At 40.3% G+C, this 15,487-nt stretch overlaps 1 protein-coding gene across 10 annotated transcripts in view; it reads right to left on the bottom strand.

Moving 5' to 3' along the window:
- Nucleotides 1-15,487, bottom strand: part of NRXN3 (neurexin 3) — a 1,031,986-nt gene that overhangs the window by 539,990 nt on the left and 476,509 nt on the right. For all 10 annotated transcript variants that reach the window (XM_087747422.1, XM_087747424.1, XM_087747429.1 and 7 more), the window contains one exon: nucleotides 10,253-10,372. In XM_087747422.1, the coding sequence (XP_087603548.1) occupies nucleotides 10,253-10,372 (120 nt within the window). The remainder of the gene's footprint in view (nucleotides 1-10,252; nucleotides 10,373-15,487) is intronic.

Genomic DNA, 15,487 nt, shown 5'->3' with positions numbered 1-15,487 from the left:
CAACAGAAAGCATTTGAGTGTCCTAGCTTCTAAAGGAGGTAGGCAAATGCAGGGGTCTCTGCACAGGAGGATGTAGTTGATCTTACTTTCTGCTCCATCCCAAATATTGTGCTATACCTAGCTCCACTTTAGGAAACAATTTCAAGTTTATACTGCCTATACATTTTGAATAACTCCCATAATGAGTTTAGTACAGGTCTCTCAAGTGTGATATTTGGGCTAAGTATGTTCTCTGGTGTGCCTAAATTAAGTTTAAAATTACTTTGCCAGCAGTCAGATTCACAGTCACTGCTTCTGAGAACTTTGCTCATTCACACAGAGCAACGGCTTGAAAGCCATGTCTGCTCAGTTCATTCTGCACTGGTAACACAACCAATCCAGTGTTACAACAGCAAAGCAGGAAAATGAGTCTTTGCTGATGTCAGCAGTAGCGCTGCCTTCTGTAACATGCAGCAGGCTTGGTTCCACAATTTAAACCCTGGTGCACAGGCACTTCTCATGACAGTCTGCATTTCCAAGTGAAAAACATCTGACTGCTGAAGTCTCCAATAGTAAAAAGAAATACCAATATTAGCCCTCTCTTCAGTATTTTGTGGTCTTCAATTATGAGAATATCTGTGACAGATCAACTATTAAAGACACAGATGCTTCTAAGGGACCTACAAACTGTATGATGGATGGCTTGTGATATGGCTATCTATCTTCATCATTTGCCTGAGATCAGCAGGGCAGAAATGTAACAGACAGAAGGTCATTTAGTGCAATCTGAAAAAGAAAAAAAAGAGAAAGAAAAGAAATGTGACAGAGAGTTATGGGAAGCCAGCAAATCTGACACCAGCTTTCTTTAGCCAAGCACTGCAATTAGGTTTCAGACCAGTGACAAGAGAAAGAATAAAGCTCCAAACACACTTCCTTCAAAATCAACACATCAGAGTTTCTCTGGAAGAAAAAATTGCTTTTGTTTGGCAGGTGTATTATTAAAGCCAGAGTCTAATCAAGACACTCTGGTCTAGAGGTCAGTTATATTATCTGAGACAGTTACTCAATGGATACAAGCACAACTACTCTCAGGTGGAGGCTAGAGGCATTTGAACAAAAGCACACTACAAAGATCAAACAACTCTGCTTTCCTAGGGAAGGAGTGATTTTCTACTCTCTTTCCCCATCCCACTCAAGCTCACCCTTCTAGAGCAGCCTGCTGGCAGTTGAAACATCCTGAAAGGCATCTCCCAACCCAGGGAGGCCACCACCAGCCAGCCCATGCTGCTCATCTCCACCACAGAGGTCTGGGAAGAGCCTCAAGGAGTCACAGCACAGTGACTGACTAAACCTCCAGACAGAGGAGGAGGAACTATCTTAGGTCAACACTTTGAAACTAAGATTAGTTTTCTTCTTTCTCAGGTTTTTAAGCACTCTCTGCTAATTTTCAAGATAAATTCATCATTTTGATGCAGCCAATACTTTGTTTTAAAAATGATGAAATGATGAAATCAACCACATCCCACTTTTTTATTTCTTCTTCATTTTTTTCTGTTCAGAACTATTTTAAGATTTTCGCTGAAATATGTGACGTTTTGCTTCCCTAAATGTGCGGTTTTCACTGATTAAACTACCACCCAAGAAAAAGTTTCACCAGTTCTGTATGTACCCAAGAGTTTGAAATGAACTAACATTCACAGATTTGGAAGCTTTTTCTTCTGTGGACACCCATTAGCTGACTGGGGTTTCAGTTAACACCCCCCAATAGAATTCATATAATTTTATTATTTTGGGGTTTTTTTACTGAAAAGCTTATTTCCTTCCACAATCAGAGAAATTCCTTTGTAGCCCAAAATCTCTAAGGACAGCAAAAGGCAACTTAAGTCCCAGGCTCTTCTCCCAGTGTTTGCACAGGCCTTGGATGTCAGTACGCAGTGAAACACCTCCACAAAGATAATCAAGTCCACCAAAAAATGCTCCCTTCTCACAAAGCTTGTTTCACAGGTACCCAAGCAGCCAGTTTCAGTCTGCCCCTCAGGGATCATTATTAAGATAATTGTAATTAAGGTTTTGCATCTAATCCCCAATGTTCCACAGCTGAGATTATAATACCGGCTCCTGGGTAACAAGATTGCAATGTAATAAAGATATTTCCCTATATACAGCTAAACTCCACTGGAGATCAATAGGTAGCCTTCTTCCAATGACAGGCAATAATTAGTACACTAGGCAGTCTGGACAGTGAACAAGAGTCTTCTTCAGGACCTCTGACTCCTCCTGCCTTTGGTTTTTCTGTTAATAATTTCCATTGCAAAAAACAGGATAAGCATACAAGATGTCTCTCTCTCTCCCTACTTACCCCAGCCTCTTCCTTTACCTAGCCCCAGACTTGAAGGCTCAAAAGCCAGCAAGAAGGAAAAAAATAAAAAATTCTAGCACTGCCTGCATCCCTCTGCATTCTCTCAGCTACCTGCGCCCTGTAAATATTTTATGACATGCTGTTGTCCACACTAATGACTGTAATCTTAAAGGTAGTTTTCAGTCTAAGGTATAAAAATATATATATATAAAAATCCTAAATACAAACCAATTAGGCATACTTGATATGTTGACTCAGGGAATCCCATGCCAGATTTTGATCTGCCAATACCGGCATAAATCTCAAGTTACCTCATTGAAATCAAAGGAATTATTTTGTTTTATAAATAAGTGTTACTGCAAACGAAGTCTAGTCCATAAAATACAAAGACAAACTTCAATCTCCACCTATCTGTTCTCACTCATTAACGCAGACTCCTCTGTGCAAACTGTTTCCTACGAAGGCAGCCTGGGAAACAAACAATAATCACATTGAGAACGCTACAGGAATAAGAAGATACAGTGTGTGCAACAGACAACTCCATGCTGTCTGGGAAAGCACTAAGTGAACCCTATCCCATCTCATTAATACCATTACACTCCACTTATCACACATCAGACTTAGAGCAATGGCTTAAAAGCACAGATATCTAACTCAGTTGGACACTGCGAAGATGGGAGAGCACACAAAACCCGACTGCAGCAAAAAATTGACTATTATTAAGATTATTGCAAGCCAGAGCTTCCACGCAGGACATTAGGCCCAACATGGGAATCTCATTTTCATACTCCATAGTGCCAGTTATGGCAGATTCATAGGGGAATGGAGGCAACAATCAAAGCCACCTGTGCTTTCACCTGGACTGGCGACTGGGGTATCCTGTTGCACATCAACAGTGCTTCTTAAAACAAATATGAACATGTGCAGGACATCACAAGGAAAAATCTACATTTAAAATTAATCAAATCCTTGTTACACTTGACAATTTAGAACACTTAATTAACTTACATTTAGTGGAAAGATGTGCTTAGAGATCATCATCGGCAAATGGAGCTCGGGGTGACAGAACAAACACACACTCCTATTTTGCTGTACCACATTTCTATTACTGCTGTCAACTTACATCAATGTCTTATCAGAGATCACACCCTGGGTGTGCCATTACTGAAGGAACAGTTTCAGAGGCCAGCTCTTTCATGGGGCAAAATATCCAGGACACAGTACCACTCACTCAGCTACTTACAACGTGAAAAGTGATAATCATTGCCATGACTACCAAAAAGTATCACATAAAAAAAAAAAAAATACTGTCAAAGAGAGCAGCGATCACAAGGAACAAAATTATGGCAAGACCCTTCTGTGACATGTTTAGGAAAATGGCATAGCTGCTGAGCAGTGTCAGGAAGAGAATTAAGTAACTGCTTGAACTGCTCAAAGGTTGATAGCAGAAGCTGTAATCACTGCCACTTGTAAAAAGTCTCTCTCCTTTTGAAGTCTGTAGCACGGCTGGACCATAGCTTATGTGCTGACAGCAGCCAGGTGTGCACAGATATCAGTGACTGATTGCAGCTCTCATCCTAAATGCTCCTTCTGCCAAGCTGTTGAAGCAATCGTAATTAAATTACTCACTAGAGACCTAGCTGTATTTTGGGGATCACAAAAGGATAGAGTTGGCTAGCTTTCACAATTGAAAAAAAGGAAACACTTTTCTGTCAGGGCACCTTGAGAAGCTGAAAGGTGCAGAAGAAGCAATTCCAAAAAGCACCTGTCACTCAAATTCCCTCTTCCTCACTCAAAATAGGGACACCCAAATTCCTCCCCCGATGTTGACAACACTACCCACCCCAGATGACTCCCAAAAGGTACATGGGGCAAGCAAGCTCTTGATCTGCAGCCTGATCTGATGCTTTACAGCTGTTACTCAAGGGAGGGGAAATGCCTTTCAGTACACAGAAAAGCAACAAGCATTCTTAAATCACTCAAGTGCTAAAGCAATTATGTAGGAGGTTATTACCAAGCATCAGAAAAGTGCATGGTGCTTTAATAAGAAGTAGCACTAGATCCCTGCCCTAAAGATGTTACAGTTCTTGGAGCTGCAGCACAAATGAAAATAAACAGTGGCAAGAAGGGTGAAAGCAGGGTTCACAACCCAAATCGCAATAGTACAATTTACATCATGTACTAAAGTACACAGTTGCATTTCCCTCCCCTTTTATCCCAATTCTCAGAGGATAAAGTCACTCAGAGACAGAAGACACCAAAGGCTTAGGGTAGGAACTGAAAATGAGCCATCAGACAGAAAATACTAGTTATAGTAGAAGGTACGTAAAAGAGCACTGAGTAAGCGAGGGCAAAGCATGAGGAGGGAAGTAAGAAGTAGGCAGGGTGCCTGACCTGCTGTAACGATGTATGATTCACTCAAGATAAATCAGAGGTGACTCTTGCTTCACGTAGGGCGGATGTCTCTGTAGTATCAAAGGCAAATCCCTAAGCGTGCTGATATTTAAACAGCTGACTGGTTTAGCCATGCATGACTAATGAAGTCTGTGCAGATTTATTTTCTACACACTAGCAACCTCTTGCTCTCTGACTCAGTAAGCGATAAGCTGGGCACATCAGAAATGAATGGGTGACAATTAAACATGAACAATGAAGAGGGTTTCTGTAAGTAAATCAAGCTGGCCATGCTGGCATTAAGGGAGGTCATGAAGTCTGGACAAAAATTGGCCTAGATGGTGAAAAACACAAAATACTGAAGGAGAGGGAATACGGTCCATCTCCCAACTGGGGGTCTGAATCCTGCCATGGAGATACCTGTAACTGCTCAGTGGCGCAAACAAGTGTGGAGTGCAAATGGCTCATGAGCACATCAGAATAAAGACATCACCATAAAGTAAAGGTTACTGCTTTAGCCATTTGCCCTGCTAGCAGTCTCTTCTAATGGCTATTCTGCCATGCTATTTAAGCAGGGGTGAGGGAAGCTGGTTCTGCCACTGCCTTTTTGCCACCTAGTCTACAGACAATGGTCCAGAAGCATCAAGCCACTTAGGTACTCATTCACTTACACAGAGGCAGCAAAAAAGGAAGGGCATTAGTAGAAGAGAAATGGGTCTGCTCTGACATCCCTGGCATCCCACCTAGAACACGCATGTGGCAGAGAGGCCAGCTTCAGTCTTCCTCATTCAATCCAAAATACTCTGTGCTTTACTCTAAAGTATTGGTCTTAGACTCATTCTGCTAATTTTGATATCCTTCTTTTTCAGTCAAAGAAAAAAAAAAAAGATTTTGGCTAGTGAGTAAGCCTCACTCACTATGATTACAGAACTGAAGTTATCAAAAGCTCTTCCTGTGACAGTGCTAAATTAACGAACAAAAGAGCAAAGTCACCATGACTCCCTTTCCCTCTAATCCTTCCCTCCTGCAAATGTGATTCACAGAAAGACAGTAGAAGCATATAGGTGCTTTCCCATCACATGGAATGGGATCTTGGAAGAAAAATATAACTTACTGCACAAAAAGAACAGCAGTCCTCTACACTACCTTTCCCCCAGACGAAAAACAAGCACCACTTAACCAAACAATCACATTGGAAGGTAAAAGGATTGCTCTCCTTATCAACAGGCCCTTTGAAAAGCATGCAGACTGGAAGCATATGAAGATACGCACAGAAGAGGACAGACAAAGATGGGATGCCTTTTCTTTTTACCAATCAAATGGAAATCTTGGTTTTAAACCAGGTAGATATTACAACCCAGAGTTTATAAATAAATGAATAATTAACCCCCCTAAAAAGCCAATCAATAGTCAGCAGATGGACTTAACTGTTTCAACAAACAAAAAAAAGCTGTTTGAAAAAGTGCTTTGTACTCTGCTTGCACTAGTCATTGCTGCAGGTCATTGATCTTTTACAGACAAACAACCTCCTTTAATATATACTTGTGTTAGCCTGGCAATTTCTCCTGGAAAGCTTGACCCTCAGTGCTTCTCATCTGCATAAGGCACTGAGTAACAAGCAGTGGTTTCTATGATCTAGTTTGACATACATATACCACTCCCATTAGCTAGATTGCCGAAGCCTGTTTTTTTTATGCAGTCTCTCTGTGCAGAAAAGAAAATGTCGTTGTTTGACCAGATAGACAAGAACATGAATAAACTAAAGAATCTGTAAAGCTGTTCCTAGGACAACAGTTTACATACATGCCGCATCTCAGATAACTTGGAGTCTTTAACTACCGTGTTTTCATCTTGTATCATGGTGAAGAACAGTAACAGCATGGAGTTCACACTAGATGCAAGATGCTTCATTAACATTGTGCATTAACTTCTAATTCTGATACCTTATCTGCTCAAAGTTACACATTTGAACAGTCTAAGCAACAGTTTGGCATGCCAAGGTTGTTTAATATTCCTAAGTATCAACTGCAGTATGTTAATGCTGATTTCCTACATCTTACAGTAACAAACAAATTCTGAAAATAGCTTGAAAGCCCAGACTTATTGAATGCCATGCTGGACTGATTAAAACATCTCTCAAGATTGAAGAATGAGGAACCACTTCAAAAAATGAAGAACAAATCTTAAATGGCAAGGAGAACGGAACCAGCATATCCCAAATAGTACCACTGCTTCTATTTCTACCTTTCTTTATAGGTACCAGTACTGGCTAGTATGCAGGGCAGACCTTTAAATGCACTTTGGTACAACAGACCTCAAATAAATTTGAGGGCAAGGGGTGTCTATGTTTTTTTGTTGTTTTGGTTTTTTTTAACATTAGTACAAGAAATTATACAACTCAAAATGAAGCATATTAAAACTTAATTTATGCCCCCATAGCTTCAATTAATTTCTTATTCTGAGGAACCTTGATTCCTACAGTGTAAAGATCTAAAACAGAGCTACACAACAGCAGCTAAGAATTAAGGTTGTATCATCATTTCCACTAGGAATTTAAATCCTTGTCTTGTTAAACAACACTAGTGAATTTACAAATGTGTCTATAGATGTGCAACATGAATTTCTGCCACTTGTGCTTCTCCTTCACCTTTCAGAAACAGCAGTTCCAAGCCAGTTGCATCTGAATTGGGAAGCTTAATGGCCCAGTCCCAGAACAAAAATTAAAAGGCAAAAACATATTGGCACACCAGCCTTTCTTGAGCATTGATAAGACTGAATTACTTCGCAACGTTTACACTAGCAAATAACAAATCACACTTACCAATAGTTAATTGGGGATGATCTAAAGAGATCATAAAGAATAATTGAAGCGAACACTAGACATGCCATTTATCTGTCTCAGAGGCACTGAAATATTCTGCATCAAACACACAGAAACGCAAATTTTCCAGTGTAGATGCTTGACTTGATTAACAGAAATGGACAGACAAAATATATTCAGTAAGTCCTCCTTTTGCTACTGTTTCCATTGTGTAAATCTAGACCTGTTCTATTTACTTTGATATTCCATAGTTATATCAGTGGGAGACCACAATTTGCCCATCAAATAGAAATAGCCATCTACTAAATTAATAGAATTAGACTCCTGTGGCAAAAAAAAAAGTTCTACAAAAGAGCCTGATGCATTTCTAAATAATAGCAAGGCTTCAGGTTACACAGAAGTTATCTCCCCCTACCATTACTTGCACTAAAATCCAGTCTAAAGAACATTTAATTCAATTAATATACAAGTGCTTGTAACTTCCATTAGACTCGGGTATAATAGCAATTGTATCTAACATCGGAACAGGAAGGAAGCCTCCTCCCTCTCCACAACACTTCAGAACTTCATCAGGCAACCAGGATAACTATGTCTTCAATGTCCTGATACATGGCAAAGACTAAACAAAAAAAACCAAAACAAACAAACAAAAAAACAACAAACAAACCAAACCAAAACACAAAAAGATGTTATACGCACTTTTTGAAGATCCTGGCTGAAGTCTTGTTATGTTCCAGGAGGAGTCCACATGACTTACCTTTCCAGACCATTTTGAAACCCACATTCTCTTGTGAGCATTTCTAAATCACCAGCCAGGCGTGACCCCAGAAGGCTGGCTACTACATTGCCCACACCACACTCACTCATATCAAAACCCAGTCTCTGCTCCACATAGTTTCCAGCTGCCAGCTCTAAAAAGCAGCAAGGAATCCCCAATTAGAGACACAGGAACCTGGCTTCCTGACACTTCAGAGCCTGCTCTAAGTCATTAGCAACAGCATAACGAGGGCACTGCGACATTCTGAAGCTGTGAAGCCCAGCACATTAGAAACAAAACTGACAGTATCAATAATCTCTTCAGAGATTTCCTGGACATGTACTTAAACGCAGCCCAACAGGATGCAAAGTAGTATTTCTTCTACACAACAGGTTCATAATGTGCTATGCTTAGCAAGTCTAAACTGAATGACTGAACAAGTAGTGTGAGAATGGGAAACTGGGTGTCCAATTGACAAAAGCAAACCAAAACAGAAATGCTGAAAATCAGATCCAAATCTTGTGGCTCCAACATGAAATGTTTCTTCTGGACCCAAAGGAGTCATACTCAATTTCAAAACAACCCAAAACCAGATGTGCCATTACAGCCTATAAATCTGTGTCTGCAGTACCCTTCTTATGCAGCTTCTGTCAAAGTATGAATGCTGATAGGCCTTTCCAATATCTGTTTGGGAGAACTATGCTGGAAGAAAGGGGAGACCAGTGCAGATAACACCACATTTTATGAACGACTCAGAAAAGCGGGCTTTTTGGCCTTGAGCAGAAACAGACTGTCACCATGTTTTAAACAGCTTGTCATATGTGCCATCAATTCAGCCACATCTCAAACCTCTAGAGGAAGGGTTGCAGATATGACAGTGCTGTGGCACCAATACTGCATGGACCTTGCTGGTACCACTAATAAAGTCTACTGCAAGTACCCTTAATGAAAAGCAGCAGCTTATGAGATGCAGGTGGTCAGAGTGGACTGTAAGGGTCTCTTCCGATTTTAAAATTTACGTACACAATGAACCAAATTATTGAAGCCTACTGTTATGCTTACTACAGCATTCATAATGTGCTCTTTTGTTGCCTGTCTCGGAGCAGGGAGGGAAAAGAGAACTAACTGTCGCCTTAAATAATAGAAGTGGGGAGAGAGCAGAGCTGAACTGATCTGCTCCCTCCAGGCAGGAGCAAAGGCCATATCAGGATGAGCAGAGGGAATGTCTGAAAGCTGATTATCTGCCCCCTAAAGGAAGAATTCAGGGTTTTGTTCAATTTTATCAGATATCTTAATAGTAACTGGCCAAGAGCATCCAGTGGTTTAAGGTGAAGCAAATCAATATGCCAAGAAGCACAACACTCTTGTATTTTTAATTGACCACCTGGTTTTACCTGAACATTCTAGAAAACAGTACCCAATTTTTCATCTTAGCATGCAACTAGTAATTCAGTAGAAGATAATCTAGAACACTGCTCAGCAGTTTTACATGGATTCCATGTCTTTGTCACCAAGGTTTGAATGAAAACCTCAAAGCATAAGAGTACCCAAAACCTAGCCATTTTGTACCTATTTAAGTATTACACACAATATATACAAGTCATTCCTGGTTTCTCTAAACCAGGAATTCCATTAGTATCAATTACCATCATTGGTCTGGTTGAGTTAGCTTTTAAAAAGAAGAAAAAAAAAAGAAAAAGAAAAAAAACAAACAAAACCCCAAAACCCCCAAACCCACATACCAAATTGTACATTTTCATTTTAACAAGAAAAAAAAAAAATAACCTGCTGTATGCTTCAAAGAAACTCTACAGAAAACAAAGTTTGATTTTGACACTGGGAAAGTTGTATTTGAATTGAAAGCAAAACTAATCATGTGTTCTCTGTGCTCCCACACATCAGAACGTACAGCTCACCAATCCAATGGAAAAAGCCTACTTACGGTCATTACACTGGCTCCCAGAATATGAAGTCATGGAGCAATCACAGGTGAAGCCTTCCCATTGCTGATTACAGATGCCCTGATTTGCACAGGAATCTTCCTGGCAGGTAGTGCTCGGTCCTGGAGAAGGGATGACAAGAAAAGGGTGAAACAAAGCTGAGAGAATCATTTTAGTCAGGCCCACAAAAGCTCCAATTCGTTGTTACCGTTACTATCAGGATCCTCATGCAGAAGAGAAAAAAAATCACTAACCAAACACTTTTCCATTCTTGAACATGCAGAAACTCAGGTAAAAAGAGCACAAAGACAACTGTACACTCAATGACAAAACAGCAAACTGTAACATAGAGCAAGGAGGAAGAGTGAACAGCAACATATTCCCTCTTAGGCAGGCCCAACGTTCGGTGCTTGCTCAAAGAAATTTACTGTAAAATATGGTGTGATGCAAGGATAACAAACACTGCCAGGTTGTCGTGCTTCCCTGGAAGTCTGATCCCCTTGCAGAAATGAAGGCTAAGAAATGGTCCCATGAACAATGCTTCATCTTACCCAAAGAACCCTGACATGTGGGTTCAAACTGAAGTTTTGAAGCCTCTGTCTGCTACAACTTTGTTTTATAGGTTAAGAAAAAAAACAACCAAACAAACAAATAAAAGACTCTGACCAGTCCCATTACATAGGTTCCTCTGGAAACATGTCTATAAAATCCTCAGAAGGGCATGACATTAGTCCATGACACTTCTCTATTCTGGACTGGTTTCCACAGCCTTTAGGGGAAGCAGAGAAGGAAGCAGCCACTACCAACAGAGCAGCCTTTCATTGTTCTGTGATTTAGAACTAACAGTTGCTATCCTACTCAGATAAACCTTGCAAAGACACAACCCAAGCAACAGGCAAAAAAGCGATCTTCGGATCAGAGGGACTCTGAATGACAGCTAGTATGTCATCCACAAGGAGGCAGCTGGATTCTGAATCACCTGAGAGCAGATGTGAAGCTGCAAGCCACAGATTATAAGAACATGAGTTTAGAAGTTACTTCCTGGGAAAGCATTTCATCTTCAGTATTATAGACAAAGGTATGCTGCTCCTATTGTGCAGTACTTCAAATAAAACATACAACTATAGTTGACATACCTACTATTCTATACCCTGCACTTGTTGGAAAAGAAGAAACAAAAGAAATAGAGTAGATAATAGAGTAAGAGGATCAACTGGCTAGGCTGCCCAAGATCAGTTTGTTAACCACTTCCAGTCTAGGACAATAGCATAAGGATAAAGCAACAACTGCTCTACCCATCCCAGCATCTTCCATCACAGTCTTTGTTAGCAACAGCAATTCCATGAGGCTCATCCTACTCTTCATCACATCAGCACCACCATCTGTACTTTATAGATGAGACAGGACACACCAAAGTGGAGACAGCATTTGCAAATGTCTTAACTCAAAATGAAACCCCTCAACCTCCATCTGACACCACCTGCAGTGATTTCACTGAATCCCATAGTTATACAGCATCTTCGATATTCAGATTGTACATCTGGGCACTTCCACATTTACGAGCCTTTGTAGAACCCACATCCAGCTGGAAGCCCCATGTCACGTCATGATCCTCCCAACAATTCAAAGATCGAGCCAGGAATGGACCCTTATAGCTTTGGTGCAGAGTTCCTGCTCTTCCCATCAGATCATCTTTCCCCACTGCAAGAACAGAATGAGTGAATTTCAGTAGCTTTTTAGCTATCTATGTTTATAACTCTCCTGCAATGAGAACGAACATGTGACTATCAGTAGGCAGAGAGTTTAACTGAACACTAACAAACACCTGAGTTTCTTCCACGATCTGTTATACTGTTAAAAAAACAAAACCAAAACCCAAAACCTCTAGGTAGATGCATAAGTGTAGATAACAAAAGCAGACAACAAAATCCCTGAAAGAAAATTCACCTATTGAAAAGAGGCGGCGGCAGCAGCAGCAGTCACAGCAAGAAAACTGTGTGTTACCATACTGAAAGTTGAGCAGCATTTTTCAACACTTTTCTCCTCCCCTCCGCCTCTTCTTCCCACCCACCTGACTCTCATTTGCAGCTGTATGAATCCCAGGGGTCACACTGGCACAGTGTGAAGTTAACAGATCACTTCTAGGATTACAACAGTGCTGACAGACTCTACAGTGTGGGCTGGTAGGCACATGTATGTACACGCTTCCCTCCTGCCTTTACACTTATAAAAGACATGGATATAACTATATAGATACACATGCATCAGGCTGGAGTCTGACACTTGCTTCGAACTTACTCTGGCCCAGCAAAAGAAGGGATGATATTTAACAATCTGAAATGGAATATTAGTTGTCATTTTGTCTAAAATGCCTGAGTTACCTGAGGATAAGGAATAAGGACCTGATACCTCTCCTGCACCTTACTATCCTTTCCAACCCTAAATATGAATGCCAATACTCCTAGAGATATAAACAAGCAAGTTATATTTAAAAAATAAAAACAGAAAGCAATTGTGACTCTGAAAACTTGCTACAGCGTCAACTGTAAACACCATTACATAGAAGCAAAGCAGAACAGCGTTTTCAATGACAATGTTTCTCCTCTCTTCCTACACTCTTCTGAGAACACTTTAATCAGTAACTGGACTTGACAATGGGCATCATCTAATGGGGATATCCTTTGTCTAGGTGCCACAAGAGAAAGGATCAGTACTCTAGTCAAGGAATAAGACTGCATGAGGCCTAGTACTTATGGCTTGAGGTGTTCATAGTGAGAGAGTCCAGAGAGCCAGAAGAACTGAATTCATAATCAGTACTGTGGTTTCTGAACTGTAGTTTACAGAAACCAACTGTGAAGATGGAAACAGTACTTCTAAAGCAGCCAGAGAAAAAAAGAAAAAGGAAAAAAAAAACACTGATAAGGAATTTTGAAAGCCTGACAATAGCACAAGGAAGCTCGAAGCCTGATCTGCTGTCTTTAGAGTCAGTTGTGACGGCACAGCATAGATGCTGGGTATTACACTTTGCCTCACTCCTTAGTACTATGGGCCATTTCCATGGTAAAAGGATCTTTGTCTCAGAGTTCATCTACTCCTGCTGCTTACAGTCATTGCCTGATGTCATAATCCTCCATCTGTGGCAACAGAATTTTGTTCAGAGCAACTAACAGGGATGTCACAGGGGATTAGGATTTTGGATTAGGGAGCAAAGTGACAGAAGCACAGGAAGGCTTATAAAACATGAAGATTGTGTTACCACGCACATGCCCTTTAGTGGTAACGAACAAGGAAAGAGAAGATGACAAACAATTTAAATATACAGCAGTAGAATTGGTTCTAAAATACCACTGCTGTCTATTTTTAATCTTATTCCTTTGGCAACACTTACAGCAAAGTATTTAAAAGCAAAGTTTCAGAACTAGTCTTCACATAATAATCTGAGATACATCTGATAAATCACACTATACTTTTAATTAATAAAATATGCATGCCGACTTTAATTTTCTCCTTAAATTTCCAACACCCTGACAACATTTTCTATTTCCATTAAGTGCATTTTTGTTCAAAGGCCTTGCTTTTGTTGTCTGTCTGTAGCTGGGCTTGGTGCATTGTCTTCTTCATGCCATACGCACAGTGGAGAGTGAGTGGGCAGTAGATACAGAATAAAAGTGGATAAGTCTCCAGTGCAGAAAAGCATCCCCGCTAGCAGAAGCGTGACTTGCTCTGTCTCCTCCTGTCCAGACTAAGCCTACCAACAGAGGCAGCTCCTTAGGAATACGAGATGGCAAAGAAGAATTCTTCAACAATGTCCATTTGATCTTTATTTCTGCATCTCTAATTTTTACTGGAACAGCTCATTATCTGAGGACTTGCAGGATCTGACATCTTGTTGGGTCTCTCTCCCTGGGAAGGAGTCCAGTATTACACTTTTCTTCCAAGTTACCTAGCTAGATGTATGGTTTGTTTATTAGTTTTACCACTAAGTATTTGAAGAAAATCACTTTAGAAGAGTACGGTAGCCATATCTCTTATCCATAGTCTGCTTTGAAAAATTACTTTGTCTCCCTAACTCTTTCCCGCAATTTCAGCTGTATGGTAGGTTTCTCTTTGCCCTGAAACTAAAAAAATTTGAATTCTACTGCTGCTCATTACTAAAATTGCCATGTTTCATCCCACAGGTGGGCACGTTTCACTGGCAAGAGAAGTCATTCCTGCTGTGTCATTTGAAAGCTCTTTGCAGAGAAAGGAACTTTAGGAATAAAAGGCAGTATTGTGTTTACCATTCTTCTGAGTTATATGAGGAATCAGTTTCTTTATACAACAGCTGCAGGATTATAACACAACTGCCTCGTGCTTTGATCATAAATAGCAATAAGCATTAAGCTAAGCAAACCATTCTTGGTCTGGCACATAACACCTTCCTTTACACATTGAAAATTCACTCCTATTGAAAGGAATCTGCCATTTGTGTTATTTCCCCAGTAAGATGAAGATCTGCAACAGGCAAGGTTCAATGGCACCATGGGTCCATTTTCACTCTCCATCTCCGTAAATGCTCCCATCTTTTTTCCTTCTACCTTCAAAGAGAAACCTGGAAGAGATAGGAAAGTAACACACGCAAGACATCCTTACTGTCTTCGCAGAATAAGGCGCTTCTTTTGTCCTCTAGTTCCTAAATTGCAAATGCCATCAAGCAGTGAAATATCTCTACCACTACCAGTCAGATGTTATGATGGGCAATTTATACCTATAATAAATCTACAATCTGCTTCTGTCCTCTTTCATAACCAGCGATAGTCTGCTTTTTTTTAATTCAATGTGCAGGCCTACTACAGCTGAGAGAGGAATCAGGTCTTGGAAACTATATGCACTAGGCAGAATATAAATCTATTCCAGGACTCAATTTTAGTGCAGGTTAAGGGGGAAATGAAGTTAATCCAGCTAAGTTTTCAGATTTCAGAATAATTTGGAAAAAATTATTTTTTCTGAGTAAAAAGTGAGCAAAACTAAGACTGAATCTCAAGGAACCATCACTTCACCAGACAGACCATAGCTCATATGCTGTAATTGTCAAATACCAATGGTGGCATGTTGACACCTGCTTTGCACAAACGTAAGAAACAAAAGTATCATCAAGGTTCAGTGCACAATTCAGAAAGTTAGACCCTGTATTTTGAGTCACAGGTGGTAGAACGCAGGAATATCACAGAGTAACTTTAACTTAGCAAACTAGAATC

The sequence above is a fragment of the Nipponia nippon genome, unplaced genomic scaffold (genome assembly GCF_047370975.1).
Source record: "Nipponia nippon isolate SJK-2023a ecotype South Korea unplaced genomic scaffold, ASM4737097v1 scaffold_11, whole genome shotgun sequence".
Classification (NCBI taxonomy): Eukaryota; Metazoa; Chordata; class Aves; order Pelecaniformes; family Threskiornithidae; genus Nipponia; species Nipponia nippon.
The sequence above is the reverse complement of the archived record's forward strand: the minus strand, read 5'-3'. Positions and strand labels throughout refer to the sequence as shown.